We start from the raw sequence: 25,060 nt of genomic DNA, 5'->3' as shown, positions 1-25,060 counted from the left end.
TATTCATAAACATGTGGAAACACAGAAGAACTACTTTCTGAAGAGCCTTATTGACAAAAGTTGTGAAATCAATTCTGCTTTTCCACATTACCACAAATCAGACAGTCAATTATTTAGGACTGTGCTCTCTTTGCTGGACTAGGGATGTTCAAGGGTAAGAAATCTTACTTTTGGAGAACTTTGGTGGGTTATCGTTGATGTCGGTTAGCGTGACGGTGACAGTTGTGGTTCCAGACAAGCCGCCCATGTGACCTCCCATGTCCTTAGCCTGGATGACCACCAGGTACTCCTCCCTCATCTCTCGATCCATCCCATGTAGAGCGATCTTTATGGTCGCTGGAGGAGGAGGAGGACAGTTCACAGCACATTAATCCAAAGGAATGCCAAAGTGTAAGACATAGCTCATGTACTCAGCATATCATGGCAGTGGCACGCATGTCGGTGTGTGAGAGCAAGCACAACAAAAAAAAAAGCAAGGACAAATGATAAACCTCATGCGTTTATGTCAGACCGTGACTCGACAAAACGAGGACTCTATACCAAAATGTGAGCGAAGGCAAATAATTCCCCAACATGTTTATTTTCTGAGAAAGCGGGACACGTGTTACCGCCGGGGTGGCGGGGCGGTCGCGACCGAGCTCGGCTCCGGCGCCGAGAATCAGCTGTTTGTTTTCGAATGTGTTGTACCGCCGTCTGCAGTCATTTGTATTCTGATTGAGTGTGAATTATGCTGTCTGTCTTGTATAATCTTGAATATTGTATGCAGAATGGACCTTATTGACTGTGCCACGGCGCTGAATATAAAAAGGGCTCAGCACTGGCATATACGGATAATCCACTCAGGAAACAGAGGCCCGCAGGATCATCAAATGAATATAAAACCCCTCATAAAAGCCAGGCTTTGGCATGACACCCTGCCTCGGTCCTGAGCCGCCTCAGACAATGAGAATCTGCTCGGATACGATGAAAAAACACGGGAGGGGTTCGGATGTTTACTGTGCTTGCATTTTCTTTTCGTGGGATAGATGTTCCTTGAAGGGGGGTAGTGCAATTTTTGGGTCAGCTTGGTTTTTGGAGGTCACATGCAGCAATGCTCAATCAAAAGGAGTGGGGAACGTGAAAGGGAAGAGTTGCTTTTAACGCAATAGTCACCAAACCTCACCGGGACCCATGGCTCGTATTTGATCAAGGGGCAAATAACCTTGACAGTGTAATTTAATGAATAGCTGTTCCACGACATGCAGTGCTGCCATTGTATGGTTAAGCTGGTAATGATTCATTTTTGCCTCCTTTTCAGCCATTAGTTTTTACTATTACTACCTTTCCCTAAGGTCTATCAATTATTCAGGTCTGCGCAATAATGCTTGAGCAACCAAGTTTCCTTGACAAAAATGCTGAATTTGGTGACCATGGGATCAGTGCCACAATTCGATTTGGACCAGCTGGGCGCACTGGTGCCGTTGACCACCGGTCCCACGGCAGACCATGAGTAGCAAATTATGTCTCAACCTTGGAATTTATAGACTTTGCTGTCCACCCAGTATGAATTCTTGATGTGCGTGATAGGTTTCTGCCCTACACTGTGATTGTCTATGCACATACAGTAGTTCTCTGTTTCAAAATGAGAGAATCATGAATTGTGGTGCAAAGGGTTTTTGTCTTCAGCATAAATAAAAGTACATGATTTTATGTTTTTTTCAAATCACATTCAGTCAACTAGAAGTGGAGAATTGGCCTTTGAATGTTGTCTGCCTGGCATGCTGAAAACAAGTGTCTCTACAAATAAGGGTAGATCTATTAAAAAAATGTATAATAATACATTTAGAAAATATGAATTGTGTGTATTCATCAAATATTACAATATTTAGGAGGTGCAACGTGGTAATGTATGGGAACACTATTTGAAAAGTAACATCCTAACCTGTTTTATGTCTGAATGACATCTATCAAAACAAATATAGATGTGCACATGAAGCATTAGCCAGGCAACATTATGGTAAATTGTAGGCATCATGGTAACATATGGCCACGATGGTGATGGTTGGTGGAAAGATGAATAATTTTGACAGCTTCAGATAGCTTGTGACATTTTCCTCCCTGACTGTTGCTGTTTCTCTGAGTGTTTGAGGACCGGTGTGAATAGAAAACCTCTCAAACATGTCAATACAGTTTATAATGACGTGAATAAAACCTCCATAACAAAATACAGCAGTTAGTAGGTACTGCCTGGCTAGTAGGTTGACGAACTGTTGTTTCATTTGATTGCTTTGATATTTAAATCATTCTAATTTGACCGGTGGAATGGTCATCAGTCATCATCATTACTTACTTCTATGGTCATTCTCATTCAGGGCTCATGTTGTAGCATAGTAACTGAATATAGTAGTAAGTAGTAGTAAGTCATTCTGTCTATAATAGAGTTAAAGCTTAGTGGTTTCAATGCCAAACATTGTGAAAATAATCAGATAGGAAATTATAAATGCATTTCTGACAATATTGTTATTACTGTATTCACAATATAATCTCATGATATTCATTAAATATTTAAGTACCAAGGGCATCATGTATCAAACCTGTCATAGACTTACCACTAAAAACCTGTGCACACAAAAAGGTGGACACACAGTGTATAAAACACTGTGTACACCACCTATTGTATATGCATAGTTCTTGCTATTAATAACATTCAGTGGGGGATTTGTGCTTATGTGAATAAGCCTAATACTGTATCCACACTGTGTAGGCATGCATGATTGTTGAAAGGTGAAGATGACAGCATTGAAGTAATTGCGCACATCTTCTCCAAGGCCAGAAATTGACATTACCACTATGTGTACGTCTGGCAATTTCTTTACAAATGCCGAGACATACATATGAACATAACACGCCATAATGACAGCAGTTTATAGTTGTTACAGAGGGCTTGAGTTATGAGAGTTATAAACCAAGATGCAGGTTGTGTGTATTGTGGATATAGAATGTCTGTATTTAATAACTTCTAAAAAATATGCATACGTGACAGCCAGGGTTAATAAAGGAACAGGCTAGGTAACAGTTGCCCAATCATAAGATATAGGTCAGCCTATGGTATGCTGAATCATCATGAGTATTTCCAGCCATATATATCTAAAATCTTAAAACATATTAATAAAGAGCATTCTAAAGGCCTGCAGTGGAGTGCAAAGACAGGTATATACTGTATGTATGGCCTATATTTTGTTTTTGCATTAACCAGTTTCATTTGGCACATTCATACCACACACCCAGATCCCCTGGAAACAATGCATATGCATGATGTAGCGCTTGCGCAGCGATATATATATTCTCATGTCAACTTTGCTTTGTACATTTTAAATGTACCAATAGTCTATGAATTTAGAGTGTGAGCTGTGACTGGCAGCAGCAAGGTAAGCCCACCTCTCCTCGTGTAAAATAAATAAATGAACACAACTAAAAACAGTTACACAAACACAAAAACGCAGTCACTCGCTCTTACACACACACACACACACACACACACACACACACACACTTCAGTCACCCTGCTAGAAGCGACACTCTCATCTCTGTTGATCATCGTTAATTATTCAAATTAATTCCTAATCACTGAAAACGGAGGATAGACAAACACTCATTTCCATAGATATTTGCCTCAACTTTTTTTTCATCGACCATTAACCAAGTGATGAATTGGGGCATGGTGTTTATTTATTTATTGAATGCTTTTCATTTCCGACGTGGCGTTGTAAGTGTCAAATGCATTCTAATGGTTGTTTTCCCCTTACCTTTTATTTTTCATTAACATTCATTAAAACATCTGGCTCACTTGAATGAGCCATCTGCATGTGCTCCGTAATCACACAAAGCATGAATGCTAATCCTTAAATTGTCCGTTCAGTGCATTTTCTATGGCCACGTTCCTGTCGCAGATGGCTAGCGATTGTAATGCCTAGCGCCGAGGACGAGACCAATTTCTATGTGTTGAACTAAGTGTTCATTCTAATTATGTACATAAATTTTGAGACTCACTTTCCCGAAGCTTGTTTATTGTGTGCTGTTTTCCAAATTGTGAGCAGTTGATTTCCATCTCATTTCTTATTAATGTAATTTCACCATTATTTAATCATATTGCTTACAGACACACTGTTAAAAAGTCGGCTGAAAAAGCAATTAAAGGCCCAATCTGGAATCTGTTTCACGATACTTTGGGCAGGATGACATTCTTGAAGAGTTTGGTTTGTGGAAGGAAGAACTGATTTTTTGCAATTTTTTTATGCAGTGATAGCTATATTACACAGCAACATAGGAATAATATATGCGAATTGTGATGCCTAGTGCAATTTGACATACATGTGTAATAGTGGTTTCTTGCATAACTTAAACACCTAAATTTAAAATTCAAACATAAATTTACAGAAATGATTGAGGAATACTTCATGTATTTGTATCCCCAGCCAAAGTTCACAGTTTCACAATACTGCACTTACCAGAGTTGGGGTCTATGGAGAAGTACGGCTGTCCTTCCAATATGCTGTAGACCAGTTTGGCACTGTTCCCATACACTGGGTCATCGGCATCTGTAGCTGTTACCCGCGTAACTGGGGTACCTGTGGGGCAGAAAGAACAGGAGGCCTTCAATATATGGAGGAAAAAAACTTGATTAAAGCATTTGGTAACAATTTAATCCAAGGAATACCTTCAATTTTGCATATAAGCACCAACTTGCTGTTGTGTGATAAGAAGATTAGCATCCATTAAAGGTGTACTATGATTCTCCAGTGCATTTGGGTTGATGTTAAGCTACTGTAGCAAGTGCTGTCCACCATGTATATATGTACGACTTAAAGAGGAACTAAACCCCAAACCCAAATCTATGTAAAGCCTGACACCTAATGGTGAAAAGTAGGGTACTGAACTGGTCATCTGCTATTGGCTGGTCTTTGGTGCCAGGTGATGTCACCAAGTGTTGTGCTCTACAGAAGGTGACATCACGTGGCACCATAGATCAGCCAATAGCAGATGACCAGTTCAGTACCCTACTTTTCGTCATTAGACATCAGGCTTCACCACAGATTTGGGTTTGGTGTTTAGTTGCTCTTTAACTAGGGTGTTACCTTAAGTCAAGTGTTCGTTTAAAGTGTGGCAATAACACCTGGCTCATGTATGCTTCACATGCTAACCGGCTATCACTATTCCTTTAAGGCAAGTGCAATTAGCCATCACCTTTAGACCCGCGACACTCAATGCAGCAGGAAAGAGGTTCTTTATTAAACCAGTTCTTCTATTTGGTTCGCAGAAAATGTACCCAAGGACCTTCATGAATATCACCATCTCTGCCAAACGCTCAAGGCGAATCAGAAAATAGATAAGAGACAATTCAATCCACCATTCACAAGGTCTCGGAGAAAGAAAAAAAAGCCTTGAAAAAGCGGAATATAAAGAGATTGTTAACGCAATTAAACTCATCCATTGTAATTCACGGTGACCTAGCTCCTCGCCGGTGTCAGGTGGGAGGGAGAGAGAGAGAGTAAGAGAGAGAGAGAGAGAGAGAGAGAGAGAGAGAGAGAGAGAGAGAGAGATGCCGACATGCTGACACTGAACAACAAGCTGGCAGGAAGCTACAGATGGTATGGTAATTGTTTCTGTGAAAGATGTTCCGAGGTGTTCCGACAACACAGGGAAATGTCCCTCGTCGCGCGAGGCATCGGGTCCTGCCATGGACACCTAAGTCTGTCCACTGCAGACAAAAAGGCTGGTAGAAAAGGCCTCGCGCCAATTACCAGGCTCCGGGTCCACCATTGTGATTCACCGGGTTCCAGTCATGAATTTCACAAAACATGCCGCTGTGCCAGATGTTGTGGAAACACAGCGCCTGTAATGTTTACAGTATATAACCCACAAATCACACACCTGTACTCTGCTGGCGTATTCTCTGCTGGTGGCTCTGCAAGCAGCGGAACTAGGACGGCTGCTGAGTACAATGGAGCCTCCAGCAGAACAATTTTGAATGTCTTCAATATGATGTTTTTCTTTTTCACTTAAAGGCGCATTAAGTACGATTTCTACTGTCCCGTAGCACAAATGACCATAATGCATCTGCAGGGGGGGTTGATAGGGTTGCGGATCAATACCGATGACTTGACGATTACTTTGCCAGGCACTGAGATTTTTCTGGCTTTCAAAACTCACTTTCCAGCCGGCGCTCGCCAGTAGTTTGATAAAAGTCATGAATTACTTAAAGTGATCTTGAACTTTGGAAGTACCTTGGGTTGTGTGGCTTCCTGGCCATGATATAACTCCAAAATCGGTGATTCTCTGTTATCTGTTGCTCCGGTAGAGAAGATTGGAGCATTGCATTTTTTTTTCTCTCTCCATTCACTGCCATTGTATGGAGGAACAGGTCTGAAAATCACACTTCTATAACACATAAACGAATGTGAACAAAGCAGGTTCTGACAATGTCTAAAAAAGACTAGCCCTGTCACTGAATTGTTTTTAAGTGAACCTCTTTCTTTATGTTTATTAAACCTTTCAGTTTGAACAAGTGCAACAGCCAAATCCGGTCAGACGGAACAAAGGAAATAAGAAGAAAGAAGAAAAGGTACCAGCAAAGTTCAACATCACTTTAATGATCCTTTAACCTTTTTTTCTATCCTTTTGCGGAATAAGCAAAGACTAGGGCTGCAGATGGCTGAAAAAACAACCGAACCTGCCAGACATTCAAACAAATTTAGACCCTGGGTTTCAAAACAAAGTCTGGTGATATTTCAAACCTACAGTAAACCCAGCAACCCAGCAGACTGTAAGCTCTGCAAAATAGAAATAGCCTTCCACAGTAGCGCCGCACCAACACCCAAGACGCTTCCAGGACCCACGTGGTACACTTTTTGAACCTATCTTCCTCTTTATGCCGTCAGCTACACGTGTCAGCGATTGATTAATAGTCGCCACCATGTCTGTGGTCTTGTAACAGCAAAACAAAGCAGAAAGCCACCATTGCACTCTTGACTGGAGTAGCAGTTTCACTGTTGCAACCCAATTATTTCACAGTGAGAGAGCCTCAAGTGGTCCTCGGAGACGGAGGTGTGCTAGTAATTCATAGTCGTATGATGACCCTTGCTGTTGTGTTGCCAAAGCTTACCTTGTAAATTTCATGCCGTTTGTTAAACCTCGAGCCTTTCGCAGTGTTCAGATCGCAGAGGATCAATGATATCTCTCTCAGTCTCTCTCTCTTTCTACGTTTCCACTTGCTGTGACAGCGCCGGCAAAAAGCGCAGCGTGCTGGTTTGACGACGGCTGCCAACAGACTTGGAATTTTCTCTACTTGAATGAGCCGAACTGCCATTCAGATGCTTTCAATTTACATTAAATATATAATGAGCATGATATCCCAGTTAACACATTTCAAAAAGCCATTCACGCTCCATGTCACTGGATTGATGGTGCCGAGTGTAAAATCTGCAAGTCCAGTGCTGAAAACCCCACATTATACTTCAACTCCCCCAAACTGCATAGGATAATACCTCAGCATGACGTTATCCGCATTATTCACACCTGTGCCTCAAAACCGCCATTGTGTGGAAATTTCACAAACATGTTTGATAAGTAAATAAAATATCAAACAAATTAGTCGACAAAACGTAAGGAAACATAATTATATGAATTATATCCCACAGATGTGTGCAATAATCCAAATTGGTGTGCTCATGCAGTACTGCCGGGGAAGCAAATTATATCCTGTGTGCCATAGGTGTTTGCCAATTGTCAAATGAATAAAATGAGAGACAGCTAAGGAAATTGCGCCACTTTTTTCCGGAGATACAGAGCCTTATCTTCCCCAAAGTTAAATTACTACCACTACAGAGGGAGAAGGCGGCCATCTACACATCCCTAATTATGAAAAGTACCTTCGTACTTCTAAAAGGTGTCTGACTACTGCAAACAGGCTTTAAAAATTCAGTTACACTACGGATTGAAGTGGGGGAAGTCGAGGGTGGGAAAAAATCTTCATAAAAACAGTGGAACTGCCGAGGCGTGAAATAGCTCCCTCTTTCTTTCCCTCCCACAGGGGTAAAATGCTCCTCACCAACCCCTGATAAAAAAATGAGGGATTAGGAAAGCCTGTGTTTTGGTCCTGTTTCAAATCAGTGCAGATTAGCTTGTCCTTCCCCTTGATATTGCACAGGAAAAATTCGGGGACGCTGCAGAAATGGATGCAGCTGTGGGCCAGGCGACGGGCAGAGGAACTCAATCGCAGGGGGAATATTGTCTCTGGCTTTTATTAGACGCCTGTAGCATTGTGGCGATCACAATGGCAACACAACACCTATAAACTTCGGGGAAGACGAAAGAGCTGAATGGTTTCTAAAAATGAAAGCCACGCAGGGAGGAATTAGGTACGTAACAAGCCCACAACGGAACGGGTTCACCTAGGATGCGTACTACCGCCTTGGCAACTTTAATGCCTAAATAAGTGTTACTTACACGCGCCGGTCTTGGTCCCGCCTGTTCGAGATGCAGCAGTAGATTCATGCTATTCCCTGTCTGAACGGATTTGTCTCACTTTCCTCCTGCTGTCTCGCACATGCCCAAACATTGAGACATTACATATTTCCTCTTGGGAAAGGAAAAAATCATTCTCCACTGTTTTGGGTAGTAGCCTACGGGGGTGACACGCATTAAGGATGGATGAAAATACAGCCAGCATTTACGGTTGTTTTCCCCTGCTAAGTATAATCTCATTAATCATATCAGGAAGTTCACAGGATTTAATGCTACACCAATAATTTAAACACACATCATTTTCAAAGGATGCCATTACATTAGGCGTTTAGATCAAATTTACGGTCCTTGTCTTGACGGCGTAAGGGCCTGCGGTTTCTCAAGAGCCAGGGGGCCCCGGAATAAAGACATTGGGGTATGGCCTTCTGTTTTATCAACCAACAGACATAATAGGGCAGCACACTTCCCATTTACTGTGTACTGTGTACTGTGATAGGAAATCAATAGGAATCTTCCTTGAAAACGAGAGAGGGGATAAATTGAGGGGGGGGGGGGGGCGGTCTGACACACAATGGCTGCGGAAGGGCATCGGAGCTTATTTTAGTAACACATTATTCTGCAACACAGCTTCATGTACAGCCTGCCTTATTTCCTTTAGAAGTACTGGAGGATGATCAAAGGTTGGAAGGTCAAAAAGAGGCAGCTTTGAGCCGTCACTGGATGCTCATTTGCAGCCGCGGCGGCCGGGAGGGAAGACATTTACACTGCGGGGTGGCAGGGAAACAAAAGGAATTTGAAAAATGAAATACTACACTTGTTTACAGCTTCATTTACAAGCGAGGGTTCTCCATGGCCTGATGCGGCTAATTTGCCGGGAGAAGCTCCGCCCCTAGCCGGTTGGTAGCTCCGCTCTCAGGAGGAATCCAAACACCAGTGGACTCGCCAGAAATACATAAACATGATTTACGTAAACATGGAACATTTGTTTTTTTCAATGAAAAATAGTTCTCTTTTTTTCGCTTATTTTACCCAAGCTGCCGGGATAAAAAATGATGCCTCTGCTGATGATGAAATAAAAATGATGAATACTGTATTCTGTTGTCTGACAAATGGAGAACGCCAACGCTTCTCACTCATTTTGACACATTTTGAGGGTGTGGGGGGGCTAGACTCCTCCTTAAACACAATCAAGCATCATGGAAAACTGGGCAAAATTAGTCAGAACACTTTCCATCAACACTTATCAATAACCTACAGACATACAGCGCACTCTGAGTGGCCCACTACAAAGTCCTCATTATCAATACTACATGTCTATATACGTGCACAACATTTTCCAGTTGATCTAACAGGAGCATGAGCAGCTTTTTCCCCTCCACTGTCCATAATTACACCCTCAGCATGCTTAGTACAACCCAGGAAACCGCGCCGCAGGGAGGCCCTCTCCACGCAAGTAGCTTGTATCACCATCATACCTATAATCACTCCAAAGAATGTATCATTATAGTTCATTTACTCTTGCCACAACGCTGGGCTTCTCCTGCGGCATCCCTCCATCCGGCGCGCGCGGTAGCTGTGCAACAACACCCCGGCTCTAGCTCAAGCTTGGCCCGACTCAGAAGCGTGAAGGGTAGAAGACAGGGGGCATTCATATGTATGCAGGCACCGAGCCGTGGAGAGGGATATCACTGAGGCATGGGGAGAGCTGTGGGCTGCGTGAGGCGTGGGGGCTAACAGTACCCCGCTGCGCGCCCTACCAGGGTAAAACAATACTGTTTATGTCTGACTGGCTTTACACTGTGGGGGTCGGCAGGGAGAGAGAGGGAGAGAGACAGGGATAAAGAGAGAGAGGGGCAGAGGGGCAGGAGTCTGCACCGCAGCATAGCATGGTAGATGGTTGACTACTATAATAAGGTGCGCACGAAGCAGATATTAGATGTTAGAATGTTTCAGAAACTCTATAGAGGGGTTTCAGGTGGCATAGCAGTCCCGCTGGCGGCCATATTGGAGGTCCTGAGCTCTTGGGCAACAGTGGCTATGAAGAGCTAATTGCGTTTCTAAATGTACAACTCGGCACTCTCAACAAAAATGAATAGGCATGGTTCATTTCTGTGCTGTTTTTGATAAGGAACTAATCATTTCCCCACTGATACTACTTGATTTTGTGTTTAGATAATGTCAGCTTGTTAGCTAGCAAAAACAGAAGAAAAAGTCGCACACTCCAGCTCCATAGAAAATACTCTTTAATTGATAACGTTTCGGCCTTGCGGCCTTCTTCTAGATCAAGAGTCTTGTCAAGTTGTCAAGCCCACATCTGACTCAATGCGTTACATTAACACACATCCTTTTGGACATCTTTTTGATACAGTGAACATGTTCTCTATACTCCATACTGTTAACCCTTGCACATTCTCTGGTCAATATTTTGCACATTCCTGCACAAACTGTACAGCTTTTTCATTTCACTTTAAAAAACAGATATATTGCACATATTTTTTATTATATTTTTATTATATTTTTTTCATATTCTGTATTATTTATGTTTCTTGACTCTCTTGACTCTCCTCCCCCATACTAAAAACAGGAGTGAAAGGCCCAGGTCAGGGATTTCCTCCTCAGGTTAAGTGAGCTGACTCTTCAAGCTACAACTCATAGTACTTTGGATACTAGGGCTAAAGACAAGACAGTTTACCGTGTCACAGTAACTTACATTTATTAACAAACATAGCTTACCAGACTATTCACTTATACTTATGTAGCCTATATATGTATCTAGCATCCATGGCCTGCAATGTAGCAGAACTGCAAACATACAGTAGACATGTCTGTAGCTAGCAGGACTGCAACCTACTAAAGCAACTAAAGCAAATCCAGAAAGATTACTGTTCAGCCTCTAACCAGCAATCAAAACCTTTGTGCTCTCTGATTAAATTTGAAGTAGAAAATTTTAAAAAATATATCTATGCATCTAACCTCGGTTAGCCGATTGTCTGTCTGCAGTAAGCAGTAGGCTAATGTCTTTTTGCCACAAGGTGTCGGCAGTTAATTTGATTAGACGTCAAAAATACGACCAGACTTCTTGATTATTCCACATATCTCAAAATGTTTTCTTCGGCCAATCAGAATTGAGTATTCAACAAAGTCATGCAATAAATCCTATTAATTGTCCACCTGGCTGTTAGCCCTTCATTCAGTCTCTGTCAATCTGTCTGTTAGTCAGTGTTTGTCTGTGAAAGTAATTCTGAATCATATTTTCCCCCTCACAAATATATATATACATATACATATATATACAGTATATTACCTAATACACACCAAGCACAGTGAAAATGTAATAATGTATCCCATGGCAATGACTGTTTGAATGAGTCCAGGCTTTGCTCAGCCGTTGCTCCCCCCTCTCTCTGCTTTTCTAGGTCAGAAAGATGGCGTGCCAACCCCTTTTTTTAAAATGGCTGGTCTGTGGGCCTCGACCGTCCCCTGATAGCGCCATTGCGGTGACAGGAAAGTGATTATGTATTGATCATGATCACATAGACACTGGTGTAGCTCTCTCCCCTGTCTGTGGGCAGAGAGGATAATAGCTCATGATCAGACAGGGAGACTGACAGCCCATCTCTCCAGGCATTGCCAACAGCACTATTTTTGGACAGTACCACCTATTTGATTGAAATGCACGCGCACGGATGGGGAATAACGCAAGAATTAAGAGGCGATTAGCACTGCGAGGCAGGCTATTGTCAAATACAAAGTGTAGCGCGGCACTGTAGTGTGGCAGGCCAAAGCTCTTGATAACAGAGAAACGGTTGTAACGAGGTGGAGAAAACAAGCGTGTCGAGGCATCCTTTCATCCATCCATCCCCGTCCGTCTATTCTCTCGGAGGAGAAGATGACATACTTGGAGCGCCGCCAGTTGATTTTCCTACAGTAGTCAAAGCCAGTTTTATATTCGCGGGCCGCAGATGGGCATTTATGGCAACAGTACAGATGGGCATTACAGGGAAACCCTTAAACAAATAAGCATGCGCATAAACAACTGGGATGCGTGAACTTTTTGTCATTTCTCAATGCAGCCGCAAACACCCCCCTGTTTTCCATCTGACCGCCAAACATTGACATGATCTACAGTCTGTGGCTGCGACGGAAAACGATGGCTCTCCTCTAACCGTGGAGTTTTATATTTCTATCAGGAAGGTATTTCATATCGCAGGGAGGCACAGTAAATAATTACGAGGCAGGAGAAAACATCATCTCCCTCGGCCCATCGGTCTTCATAACGGGACTAATGCACACACTCATGCTAAACCGTGGCTTTCAGCAGGACCGGCGGAAGCGGACGAGGGCCGGGGCGGACGAGTGAGGAGCGCACTCTCGAGACCGACGAGATCGGGATGTATCTGTTTACATCGGGCCGTAACACACTTTTCAAAATTAAGAGTCGGCCTATCAGAAATACAGCATGGAGGGCTTGCAAGAGGGGGAGAAAAAAATATCTTGAAGATAAGATATGGTTGTCAGCATCCCAGAAATTGTTCCCCAGAGCCAATGATGGATAAGGGACGCTGCGCTTGTGAAGAGTAAGGGGACCGTCACACTTAAGCACTTACATTGTCATTGTTGTAGTACAATTAATGGTCTTTTATAAGACAGAGAGGGAGCCGTTACAGAGAAGCTAGGGACAGTGTATTCGTGTGTGTGTGTGTGCGCGTGTGTGTGTGTGTGTGTATATGACAGCCCTTATAGAAGGAGCCGGCTGCTGAGTGTGGTGCCTTGACAAGCCGTTTACAGGAACGGCAGGAACAAAACAATTAAGAGGGTCCTTTGTTCCCCACTGATGGCCGTGACATATGCCGCCATTTTAAAGGGTTGTGTCATTGATTCACTTTAATTAGTTTTTAGGAAATGTGTGCAACATGCAGATAGAGTTCAGGACTGGAAGTCGAGGACGGAAAATTGGGCACTTCACATGTTTAATTGCTCCCAAGGCATTTACAATGGCAAGGTAATAACAAAGAATAAGGCAAAGTATATTGTCTAATGAACAACTTTATCATGGGTAAATGAACAAAATGTTGCTTAATTTCAGAACTCAGCCACAGGGGCAAGGGTGTTTAATGTGAATTATGCTTCCTCAAAAAAACATGTTTCAGCATAATGCAAAACTGTGCTGGGAAATGGAATTGCGGTTAATATTTCGCCGTACTACATCAACGCTAGCTCTTGAGAGAGGAAACCAGAGATCAAAGTTATTACTTAATAACAGAAATGAATTACTTATGTATATACTGTTGCCAAAGTGTCCTTAACGAGGCATGTAGCCCAATACTGTTCCAGTTGAGCTGCTCAGTAGCCAACAGTAGACCGCCAGTGTGTGTGTGTGTGTGTGTGTGTGTGTGTGTGGGTCTGTGTGTGTGTGTGTGTGTGTGTGTGTGTGAAGGCAGTGGGACATGATATACCAGGCAACATTTTGGACAGGATTGAAGTGAGACATAGGGCAAAATATACAGTATACTAATCATTATTGTTATGTTATCATTATTATATGGATTTTCAATAATAAAAAAAACATTATTCCTCCAAAAAATGTAGATTTTATTCAAGGCCCGTTTTCCAGGTATCTGTAACAGAAACATTCAGCTTGCTTTGGGTGCCAGGCTGAACATTCGCATTCTGTCAGAGTGTATTGTTCTCATATTCTGGGGGCGGCAGGAGTGCTGAGGATGACGGTGCACTAAAAACAACGGACAGAGTTGTGAGGGAAGCGTTGCCCTCCCACCCCCAGCATCTACTTCCCCAGGCTGCTGCAGCACAAGAATATGTTCTCTGTCCAATATATATTTTCTTCTTTTTTTATATATATAGGCCTAGTTTGTAATCACTGAATCTGGTGACCAACAACAGTTGGTCACCAGATTCAGTGATTACACATTAAGATTATAAAATGGGTCCTGAGCACACATACAAGATCCACTTTCCCGAATATTCTACAAATTTGTCATTGCATAGTCTTAAGGAAAAGGTCAGTCTTATATTATTTACAAGTTCTATCCATTCAGTCTTTGTTGGAGGTTCTTTCTGTAGCCCAAACACGTGTTATAGCTTTCTTATTAGCTGCTAAAAAAATCTTAACAAGGTATTTGTCTTGAACCAAAGGTGATCCAGAATGTACCAAGAATGCATACAAAAGGTCCTTCATCCCAAATGCAATCACCTTACTGAACTCCTAACTCCATTCTCCATCACTGCTCTTATGTTTTGGCATTGTTGGCTATGTATACTGTTTTTGTGTGTTGTATTGTGTCACATTTTAACCAACCTGTGAAGCCAAAGGCAAATTTCCACTGTAGACAATATAGTTCTATTCTATTCTATTCTATCTGGAATACAAATATATACAGTACTGTGCAAAGGTCTTAGGCACCCTAGATTTTTTAGATAAATTTTGTCTTAGATGTTTATTCATTTGTTTTCTGCATTAGTGTGTCAGTAGACTGGTCTTTACAGTAGAGGACAGCGGGGTAAGTTGTCACATGGGTAAGTTGTCTCAGTGGCTTTATTTCTGAACCGAAATACTTTAGAGCCAAAAGTCCCATCCAAAAATGTTTACTTTCTTACTAAGAGGTTACCTATGTTGATTACAACAGTCTAAGTTTTTCAACTTTCATACCTGAAAGTAAATAATGGAAATCTTAGTGTTCTTCTTCTCATTTTTTTCTTATAAAGGAATCAACATGATGATATACTGTGACACATAAAAGCAAGGGTCAGCTATAACCTGATAATACATTTGCATGGTTTAGTGAAGCTATGTGCTCAGGGAAGGGACCTTTGTCAGGAATGCCTGGGTGGGGCATGTTGTCACATTTATTTCAGGATATGTTGTCATAACTATCCAAATGCTTTTTTTGATCACTCACAAACCTTTGGCTGGTGTAGCGAGTGGCCTTTCTGCTGGACCGGACACATAAAGTCACAGAGGCAGATTACTATTATTACAGTTTTCTTTAAGTGACTAAGAAGCCATTTTACATAACAAAACATCAAATTAAATGTGTATATATTACATGTACATTAATATATCACACTGTTAGAAATTGTATCAGAGTTTATGTTTGTCTGAGCATCCCAGGATAAGTGATACATAGAACATGCCCTGACATGGGGTAAGTTGTCACAAGTTGTCTCAAGTGGTATTTCATCAGTAATAACTTTTTCTTCCAGTAAATTATTAAAAATGTAAAAAGACCTTAATGTGGCTGAGTAAAAAATGTGACAGCATGTCCTGCTCTCCCCTACATTTTTTGATATTTAGAAGCTTTTCATTTCATTATTTTTGAAAGCATCTTCGCTTTACAGAGTTGTTTACATGTGCTTAAGACTTTTGCACATTTTCTATTCATATAACCTGCACAGATAAAATGAAAAAAAGTGTCAAATGAAATAATGATCAAACCCCTCAGCGGTCTCAACTACACCTCAAACTGCTGTAAAATGAAAAAACAATTGGCCCGACTGGAAGTGGCGTGTGGCAAAAGGTCCTCCGCCCCCCCAGACAACTGCATTAAGACACTGAGCTAGCCTGAACCCGGCAGTAGTGTGTGGGGTTTAGCAGTGAGCACCTTCTAAGTGATCTACTCTGTCATCTGACAGCCGTCCCGGCGCGGGAAGGGTTAAAGCGTTTCCCGGAGGAATGTTGAAAAGCACCGCGTCTACGTGACTGGTGACTTAATGTCTCCGTCAGCCGTCGAGAGCGGTGCCGCGCCGCCGCCTGACAAGCAATCCATCACCGAGAACACACAGACAGAAAACCTGCATGCCTGCACATAAACCGCCCGCGCGACACCGACGCTTAAACACACACCTACGGTACGCGCCTACGTACGCACACTGACAGAGAGACAGACACACACGCACGTGCACGCTTGTTAACACACTGTCATAAAGACACACGGGGAGGCAGACGGATGCACGCGCATGCACGCACGCACCCACTCCAAAGACTATGTGTAAACACATACAGTAAGCTCACCCCCCTAAACTCTCCAAGTAGACGGGTTACAGAAAAAAGGGAGGAAAAAAATGACAGGAGACGGGAGCAAAGTAGAAATGGCGGAATGCGAATTTACACCCCGAGTAATCCCAAGGTTTGTTTACAGTCCCAGAAGTGGAGTGAAATTTTAAAGGGCTATCTCTGCAGCGTGCGAGAGAGGAGATTCACCCAATTACACAGCAGCCCCCAGTGTGACATAGTAAACCTGCTGTAGGATTGACTGCTTTGTGTGTGTGTGTGCGTGCGAGTCTGTGTCTGTGTTTGCGGGGTGGACACCAGCCTGTGACTGTGGAGAAACCACAAACTGACCCGATCCATACTACAGTGTTGAGAGCAATGCAGCTGCCAATACTCTAATACACAAACAGCCGGACCAGAGGAAGGCTGTGTGACGCCACGCAACAGCAGCCTGCATGACAGCAGGAGAGGAGGAAAACACACACAGGAACGCCCCATGGAACCAGCTCCACAATTCAATACAGGTCCATAATAAAATATGTTCAAAAATAAAAAAAAATCATTCAAAATGCTGTTTTTCCTGATTTTGGCAACAGGATTGGTGGTAAGCGGTCATTGCTTTGATGTTTTGCACTCAATATAGAGACTGGCCCAACATACTGTAATAATAAAGACACTCAGACTGCAGCTTCTTACATTTCTTCTACCTTCTTATATTTATTTCAAACTGCTGCTGCTCCTGTAAGCATAAAACGCGTAAAAAAATGCATTCATGAACTGGCAGTAGGTTGAACCACTATTGTATGGTATCAAAAAAAAGCCCAAAAAAACGATTATTTTAAAAAGAATGAAGAAAAAAATAAAAAACTGGGAATAATTGAAATGAAAGACAATTTTCCAAGTTCAGCTATCAAACCCCACATCAGACCTCGCTCAAAAAACATGACAATTCATGCTCCTGTATCGAGATTGGTGGCAGAGCGGCGCCTCTTCAAGTGTGCAACATGCTAGAATATGCACGGGTACGGGATTACAAGTCATCAGTGCGCAAGTGGGGCCGTAAATTTTGACGACAAAATAATAAAAGCAGTAAAAAAGCATCTATCCTCCAGTGCAGTGTTTAGTTTTTTTCCCCCCACCCTCTTTCCCTTCATTGTGTCATCGTGACGGCCCGCTGCACGAGCCGGGGCGAGGGCTTTAGTTAATGGGGACAGACATCAAGAGGAGGGCCTCGGCATACTTGAGATTTGATCCCTTTCGTCTTATCGGCTTCTTTTTTCCAATGACCTTGCTGCGTGGACTTTTATGTCTTTCCCCTTTCTTCCCCCGCTGCTGATTGGATGGGCCCTCGCTCTCTCTCTCGTCTCAAATCTCTGCCACCTTGATGAATGTCCCCCCCCCCCTCCCCTCCCCCATTTATGTTGCACTGACCAATCCCCTCCGCCGCATGAATCTCCTGTAACAAAATGTGCCAGTGTACATGTGTATGTGTGTGTGTGTTTACCCAGGAGATATTTGGTAAGCGCTTACTCCATTGCAGTCGAATTGTTTACCCTGTACAGTCTATTGTGAGAATAAAGACTTTTTAATGTGACTTTAAAGACTGTTATTATGCCTTTCAATGGAATGCAATCACTGCTTTTAATTTTAGGGAGTGAGCGCGATGTGGGCGCCCGCGGGGGCCGAGCAGCTATGGTCGGCACCTCAGACAATTAATAATGCAGACGTGGAGGGATGAGAGTGCAGGGGATCCTGTTCTCGCTGCTCAACACTGTAAAAACCACCTGGAGCAAGACAAGGGCGCGCGGCCTCACACACTCGCACACACACACACACACACACACACACACACGCACGGACTTATTCGCTGTATTTTTGGGTTGCACAGCCATAGAGCAAAAGTTCTGGTTTTTGTGCGGGGAAAAAAAAAAAAGAGGGGAGTAAGTGGGAATGACACGCCACACAATAAAAGATACAAAGCAGAGGAGCAAACAGAGAGGAATGCAGAGCAGGAAAGTGCAGAGAAAAAGGCCCTACAACACCACATTAAATATCCACAACTCGCCTCGTGAATAATTAATAGGTGAGCCGTGGCTCTGAACTGAAAAATGCGTGTGAGAAAGCATTCTGGCATCCCGAGCAGATATGAGTAAGCGTTTGCCAAGTCTGAGGTGCGAATTGGAGCCCTCCTCGCCTTGTTCTGTTATAGCGATGATGCGGAGAGGACCTCCCACTCACCAGCATGACTTCAAAAATTCCCTTGTCACTTCTGGCTGATACGCAGCTGATGAGCACACACACACACACACATACACACACAGAGACACACACAGGAAATTTCGATTCTTTTCTCCTCTTTTAGAAATGCAACTTTTCATAATGTGTCATATTGGGGGATTCACTTATTTCTAACACATGACACCTCACGAAGTCTATAAAAACATATACAAAGCTCTCGCTCTTAATCACCAGAAAGTGTAGCTTGGAGTGAGATTTAATAATAGTCTTATTTCTCCAAAAGTCAATACTCAAACTACTGTCCTACACTAATACACAGACGGTGAGTGTGTTTGAATTTAGCAAGTGGGATAGTGGGAAGAGAAAATATTATAATATTGGTTTATTTGGCCATCTAAATTTTGGGCATATTCACAAATGTTCTTGTGGATCACTTTCACTTTCACTTTATTGCCATTTGTAAGCACTCAAGGTACAAAAGCGTGTACAATGTTGCTATAAAATTAGTAGTAAATTTCAAAAATGTGCAAAAAATGTCTTCATTCCAATATTGTGAAAAAGTAAATAAAAGTACATAGCAGTGGGACGACAGTGTTTTAAACATTTCTACTGCAATACACAGGATTTGATCATCCAAGGTGCACATTCATAAAGAAGCCCAGTTCAGATGTCAAAGGAATGATGTACTAACCCACAAATGGTGGCTATAGAGGACATCAGGCTACGCTGTTATGAATCAGGGACCATCAAGGACCATCAGACAGGCAGCACCATTCACCAGCCACCTAATCTAAATGTTACAGGGTTGAGTGTGTGAGTGCAGGTATGTCACCTCCCATCACAGATTTTAGGTTGAATTAGACCCACGACACCTCCAGAATGCTCCACAGTGACCCCACGCACATCCACTCTCAACACCACATACAGCTAAAGCGCCTACACCTCTTTCTTAGGCTCATCCCTAGTTCTGAATTCCTAAACTCGCTATTGATTTCGACAACAACAGGCTAAAGGGATGAGATGTAACAGCAAGCCAACATCTCAACATTCTGAAGAATAAACACACCAGCGGCCATCCTCTTATTGGAACACCGTTGCCCCGGTCCCGCTACTGGCTTTGTTTTAGGGCTCGACCCGTATATTCGACTATTCGGATATTCGTCCGTTGGGTAGGTATTCGGTTTTCAATTTTGGGATTCGGATATTCGTTTTTTTAATGTAATTTTATATGTAATGATCGCTGCTTGGGTGTCTATATAGTGACATCACACTTCCGCTCTTGCGGAGTCAGAGCTTGACCTATATCACAACAACGTCTACCCTTAATAAAACTACAGCTGAAGTATGAAGTTTTTCATCTGGTGTTCATCTCTTCTTCTCTAACGACTCCCCGGAGATCATTCCACATCTCTACAAATGGCGCCCGAACCATGTCGTGATCACCTCGGATTTAAGCTGTGGCCGCATCTCTGAGTGAGGTCGGACAGTTATTTGAGTTCAAGTGGATCCAGCGTGGTTGCCGTGGACTGCTATCTCCGCGCTATGGCGGTGTCTCAGTGGATATAAACGGTGCTAAGCTACATTTTCCTTGGCTGCTAACTGAAGGAGCTACAAGACCGCTAGCTGGCCGGTTGCCAAGAGGTTGCCGCTGAGTTTGCTCTCCCGTTTTGGAGCGTGTAGGAGCGACGGACCTGTGGACTCCACCGAGTATGTTTTCAGCGCTGTGTTTTTGTGAGGAGGAACTGTGACTATGTGTGAACTTTGTTGGGTGAACTGTTGCCCGTGTATGGAAAGCCAAGCAGTTTGAAGGTGCGTGACTCTTAACACGCCTGTTACGTACCTTTTGAGGCTGCAAAAGGTTCCATCCCAAACATTCAATTACAAGCTGTAGCCTGAGATATGATGGGTTCTGAAATTTTGACAAAAATTCTATCATACTGTCCATACGCATGAAATCCGTCCAATCACGTCTTGTCAATGTGACGTCTTGTCTTGTGACGATGCACAGGATGCCATTAGTGACAGCCTTGGCTATTCACACTCTTCTCTTTCTCATCAGCATTACAAAAACAGGCACGCACAAACTCGCATAGTATACACACACACACACACAGATACACACACTTCCTCTCATTTACCTTCCCTTTCATCAACTTTGTTTGTTATTTGCCTCCCTCCTTTTCATTTTTCTTCCCTTTCTACTTCATGGCCGCCGCAAAAAAAAAAAAAGGGGGTGACTTTGTTTGAGAAACGGCAGTGTGGCTAAGGAGGGGGCCGCTTTTTTGTCCTTGGTCTCACTGAGAGTCTTTTGCTATTCATCGGGGCTCGGCAGCCAGGCCGGCGAGGGAGGCAATCTTATGCAGATCACATTGAAGGGCTTCATTACCTAGAAGCCAGCTACTTTTTGTTCTCCCTCAAGGGAAGAGCGGGTGAGAGCATTAGCTCAGCAAAAGAGAGGGATGGCGATGGAAAGAGAGAGAGAGAGAGAGAGAGAGAGAGAGAGAGAGAGAGAGAAAGAGAGGGAGGGAGAAGTACAGAGAGCGGCAGAGAGGAAGATAGAGAGGGAGAGAGGCAGAGAAAATGTGTTTATGAGGAAGAGAAAGATGCAGAGAGAGGGAGGGAGTTAGAGAGAGAGAGGCTCTACACAGGGGAGCAGGGACAAATTACATCTGAACAATAGCATCTTTACAACTGCATGGTGGATTTATGTTAACATAGAGCGGGCCAGAGCAGGTATGTACTATGGCACATGGTGTTTATGTGTGTGTGAGCTTGTGTATGTTCATATCTAGATATGTGTGTGCATGAAATGAGCATGCATGCATGTACATATGTGTTGGCGAGAAAGAGTAAATGCCCCAGGAGGCTCTAAAGGGCTTACATTACAGTCTCTGAACCAAAGACTGATGATGTTACATACATAATTCAGAGGCGCATTGGATAATAAATAACATTTGATGAATTAGTAATGTGTGTTGCGTGTCTGATTTTGAGCAACCGTGACCATGCATGTGTGTTTGTTTTTTCATTACTTCTGAAACGAGATATGTGCTAGCTAGGTGACAATCTGACTCGCCCATTTTGCTTATATAGGCTGTACTGGATCACTGTGAGACAGCAAAGAAAATTATGAATTAGAAATTACTCTCCATCCATTTTGCACCTAAGGGTGTGAAAGGCAGGCAAGAATGGATGCAGTTGTACATAGAGGAAAATTTTCCCAGGGTTATTGACAGGTGACAAGCATCACAGACCCTCGCAGAGGTGAATAACAATAAGCCTGCACATACGCCCCCACACACAGATGCACACACACACAAGTGCAGATGACAGTGCCAAATGAGGTGAGATAGATAGGAGTAGCAGGTTATTTACAGAGAAACTCCAGCATGTCAGTTAAATCCTTTCTGCCTTGGAGGCCTGTCCTATCCCCATTTAGCACGGCCACAGAAAAGGGCAGGCTGGCAGGCAGGCCGCCTGGCAGTTAGACAGGCCTGAGAGAGTCAGAGCCTTGGCCAGGTTCACTGCTCTGACCCCCCTCACCCCAGCTCAGACTGTGAGCCGCCCACCACCATCACCACAGCCCCGCTTTGCCCTGTCCCTGCCCGGCTCAGGAGCCCGCTCGTCAGATGTGCCCCGGCCCAGCACTGGCCCAGCTCTGGCCCAGCTGCCCACCATGTTAAAGGGCCAGGGGCCCCCTGCCACTCAGCCCATCTGCCAAGCTGCAGACCAGAGTCTAGGATCAGAGAGGAGAGAGACACAAACACCAGACACCCTCGCTCTCAGCTCTCTGCTCAAGGCTCAACAGAGATATGCCAGATAAAAGATGCACTATAAATGTGCCTCTTTTACTTATGTGGGTTGCTGTGACCCTGAAATACTGCTAGGATTTATTCAAGTTAAACTGCAGTTAATGCATTCAGACTTAGACTTTCCAAGACCAAGATATGTTCAAGATTTACTGCAAGATCAGCGTAGTACAATAATATTTTTAGGTATATCAAGGAAGAGGATTTTTATAGCACATCTGGCCCAAGTGGAGCATGAAATGCTCTCAAAATAGCGCAGCTTTCCTTGTATTGATCTGAAAGATGGCAATGGGGAGAAAAATAAATGAAGAGCAATAGGAATGCTGGAGGTATAATACTTGATTAATTAGGCACACAGGTCTCTTATATATTACAACTGTTTGGTACAGTGACAACTGGGCTATAATTATATATGTAACTGGCAATGCAATCTTGCTAATGGAACTAATTGCATTCCAGATTTTGCATTGAATAATATTCTAATGCTGCTTCCAGTGTTAGCAATTAGAAGAAATATAAAACATTAGATAAACAGGGCCAACTGCAGTAGTAGCAGTATACCATATTATTGACTTTTCAAGTTGCATTTGAGCTTTTACTTAACACACATACACACACGCTTTGATGTAACATATAACAATGTTTAACTGTGTTATCCTTCATGCAGGATTATGTATCACTTATAAAACTGTGTGGGTATTAAATCATCTGTGATCACAGTGAGGTGTCGGCTGTATGTTAGAAGCGTGAGTCGTTCAGCTCTGATAAAGGTCTGCATGTTGCTCATTTCCATACGTCTCCCCTTGATCAAGTCTGTTCATTTATCGTCCAAATCTGTGATGACAAGCCTTTACTTATTTTCCCAGCTGCCGGTGGTGATGAGAGCGTAATCAGAAACATCATTAAGGCCCTACATAGACGGCTGTGCCTGTTAGTCCTGTTACCCACGCCCATAATAACTCTGAAAATGCAAATCAAGTCCAGGTAATCTATTAATGTCACTTCAATTTTATGTCTGTGCTCCAATTTAGCAGATCTTGACACATTTGGCGGGGCCCCGTGCTTCCATACACGGATTCATTTTGCCGGGGTTTCAGAGTGCGCGGCCCGTGAGAAGGGGAGACGGGCCATCTGTCTATGCGCCCGTTTATTAATCGCCCTGATAATGAAGCGCAGGCACCGACAAACACTCCTGGGGCCTCCCTCGCATGAGCTCCATCCGGCAAAACAACTTTCAGCAAGTTTGTTTCACAGTGTAGCAATTATTGTCATTCACACCCCCCTTAGTGCAGGGAGGAGGGTCTAGCGACCTCCTCCTAATTACCTGAATCGTCACTTCAAGCAGACTTTGTAATTTTCAACTACATCACAACCCGCTTGTTAGCTGCAGAAGGGTAGCAGAGCCTCATAATTCCAGCATATGGCGGAAAGACAGAGGGGGAATTTGTCAGCTTGTACTGGCCTTAAAGTCAAAGACCCCATTAACGGAAAAACAGGATCTGCTAATCCTGTGAGATTTGTGCAGTCCGTGCAAATGAATTATAATTCCAATCATGGACAGACTTGCACAAATAAGCAACAAACTCACTTTTAATTGAAGTGAAATTGAAATATAATCATCTCATGAATATAGTTAAAGAACTGACACTCAGTATAGGACAGATATGGAGAGGAGTGCATCAAACATTAATTTGATTAAAAAATTGATGATGTGAAATCCTGGGTAGGCGACTGGGCTCTTCATGCTCCCTCTATTGTTAGTGTGTAGGTGCTCATGCCTGATGGGGTTTTATCCTGTTGACAGTTCTTTGAACACTCTGTTAGATGTTAGATGAAACCCACTCTTTGTTGCTATGGTGGTGATACACTATGCAATTTTTTCTCAATTACGTAGGGCAACACAACAAAGTGAGACACAAGGTCAAATATCTATTTGTATGTTTCCTAAAAACAAGATGTTCCTATGAGATTAAAGCAACAATGATGAGGCAATTTCTTGGCCACTATCACTGATCAGAGTTGCACAAAAAGCTAATTTTCTCTTCCTGACTGAAGTAGCCTGGCAGTTTGCTGTTAAATGTGTTATAGGACATTGCGGCAAATGTTCCGAATTTCAGGATCTGACACGTGAGGTTCAGGGTTAAAGAAACTACAGTTTATTCAACAAGTGTAAGGTAAGAGCTGATCCCAATTTTGTGTCTATTTCCACTAATTTACGCAACATGTACTTGGTTGGTTTGCGGTTTGTTGCTTGCACATCTCCCCCATTACCCGGGACATGAACTGGTGTCCACAGCCCAACCTAGACAGTGGTCCTACAAAGTCCATGGCCAGCCGGCTGAAGGGCGTCTCAATGACAGGCAGGGGGATCAGGGGACTCTGGTAGTAAGGCTTGGGGGCAGTCTTCTGGCAGTCAGCGCACTGCTGGCAGTAATCCTGGACCCCGGGCCAGTAGAACGAGGCTATGATCCTCTCGTAGGTTTTCTCCACTCCTAGGTGCGCC

The 25,060-nt window shown here is 43.2% G+C and overlaps 1 protein-coding gene across 2 annotated transcripts in view; it reads right to left on the bottom strand.

Moving 5' to 3' along the window:
* Positions 1–25,060, bottom strand: part of cdh8 (cadherin 8) — an 88,727-nt gene that overhangs the window by 23,869 nt on the left and 39,798 nt on the right. Inside the window, exons 3-4 of one of the 2 annotated variants that reach the window (XM_071896227.2) lie at positions 4,488–4,607; positions 169–336 (exon numbers count right to left, since the gene is read on the bottom strand). In XM_071896227.2, coding sequence (XP_071752328.1) covers positions 169–336; positions 4,488–4,607 — 288 coding nt within the window. The remainder of the gene's footprint in view (positions 1–168; positions 337–4,487; positions 4,608–25,060) is intronic. The other variant, XM_078288889.1, reaches the window with a different exon arrangement.

The sequence above is a fragment of the Centroberyx gerrardi genome, chromosome 1, assembly GCF_048128805.1.
Source record: "Centroberyx gerrardi isolate f3 chromosome 1, fCenGer3.hap1.cur.20231027, whole genome shotgun sequence".
In the NCBI taxonomy this organism is placed as follows: domain Eukaryota; kingdom Metazoa; phylum Chordata; class Actinopteri; order Beryciformes; family Berycidae; genus Centroberyx; species Centroberyx gerrardi.
Note: the sequence above shows the minus strand (reverse complement) of the source record. Positions and strands in the feature narration are given on the sequence as shown.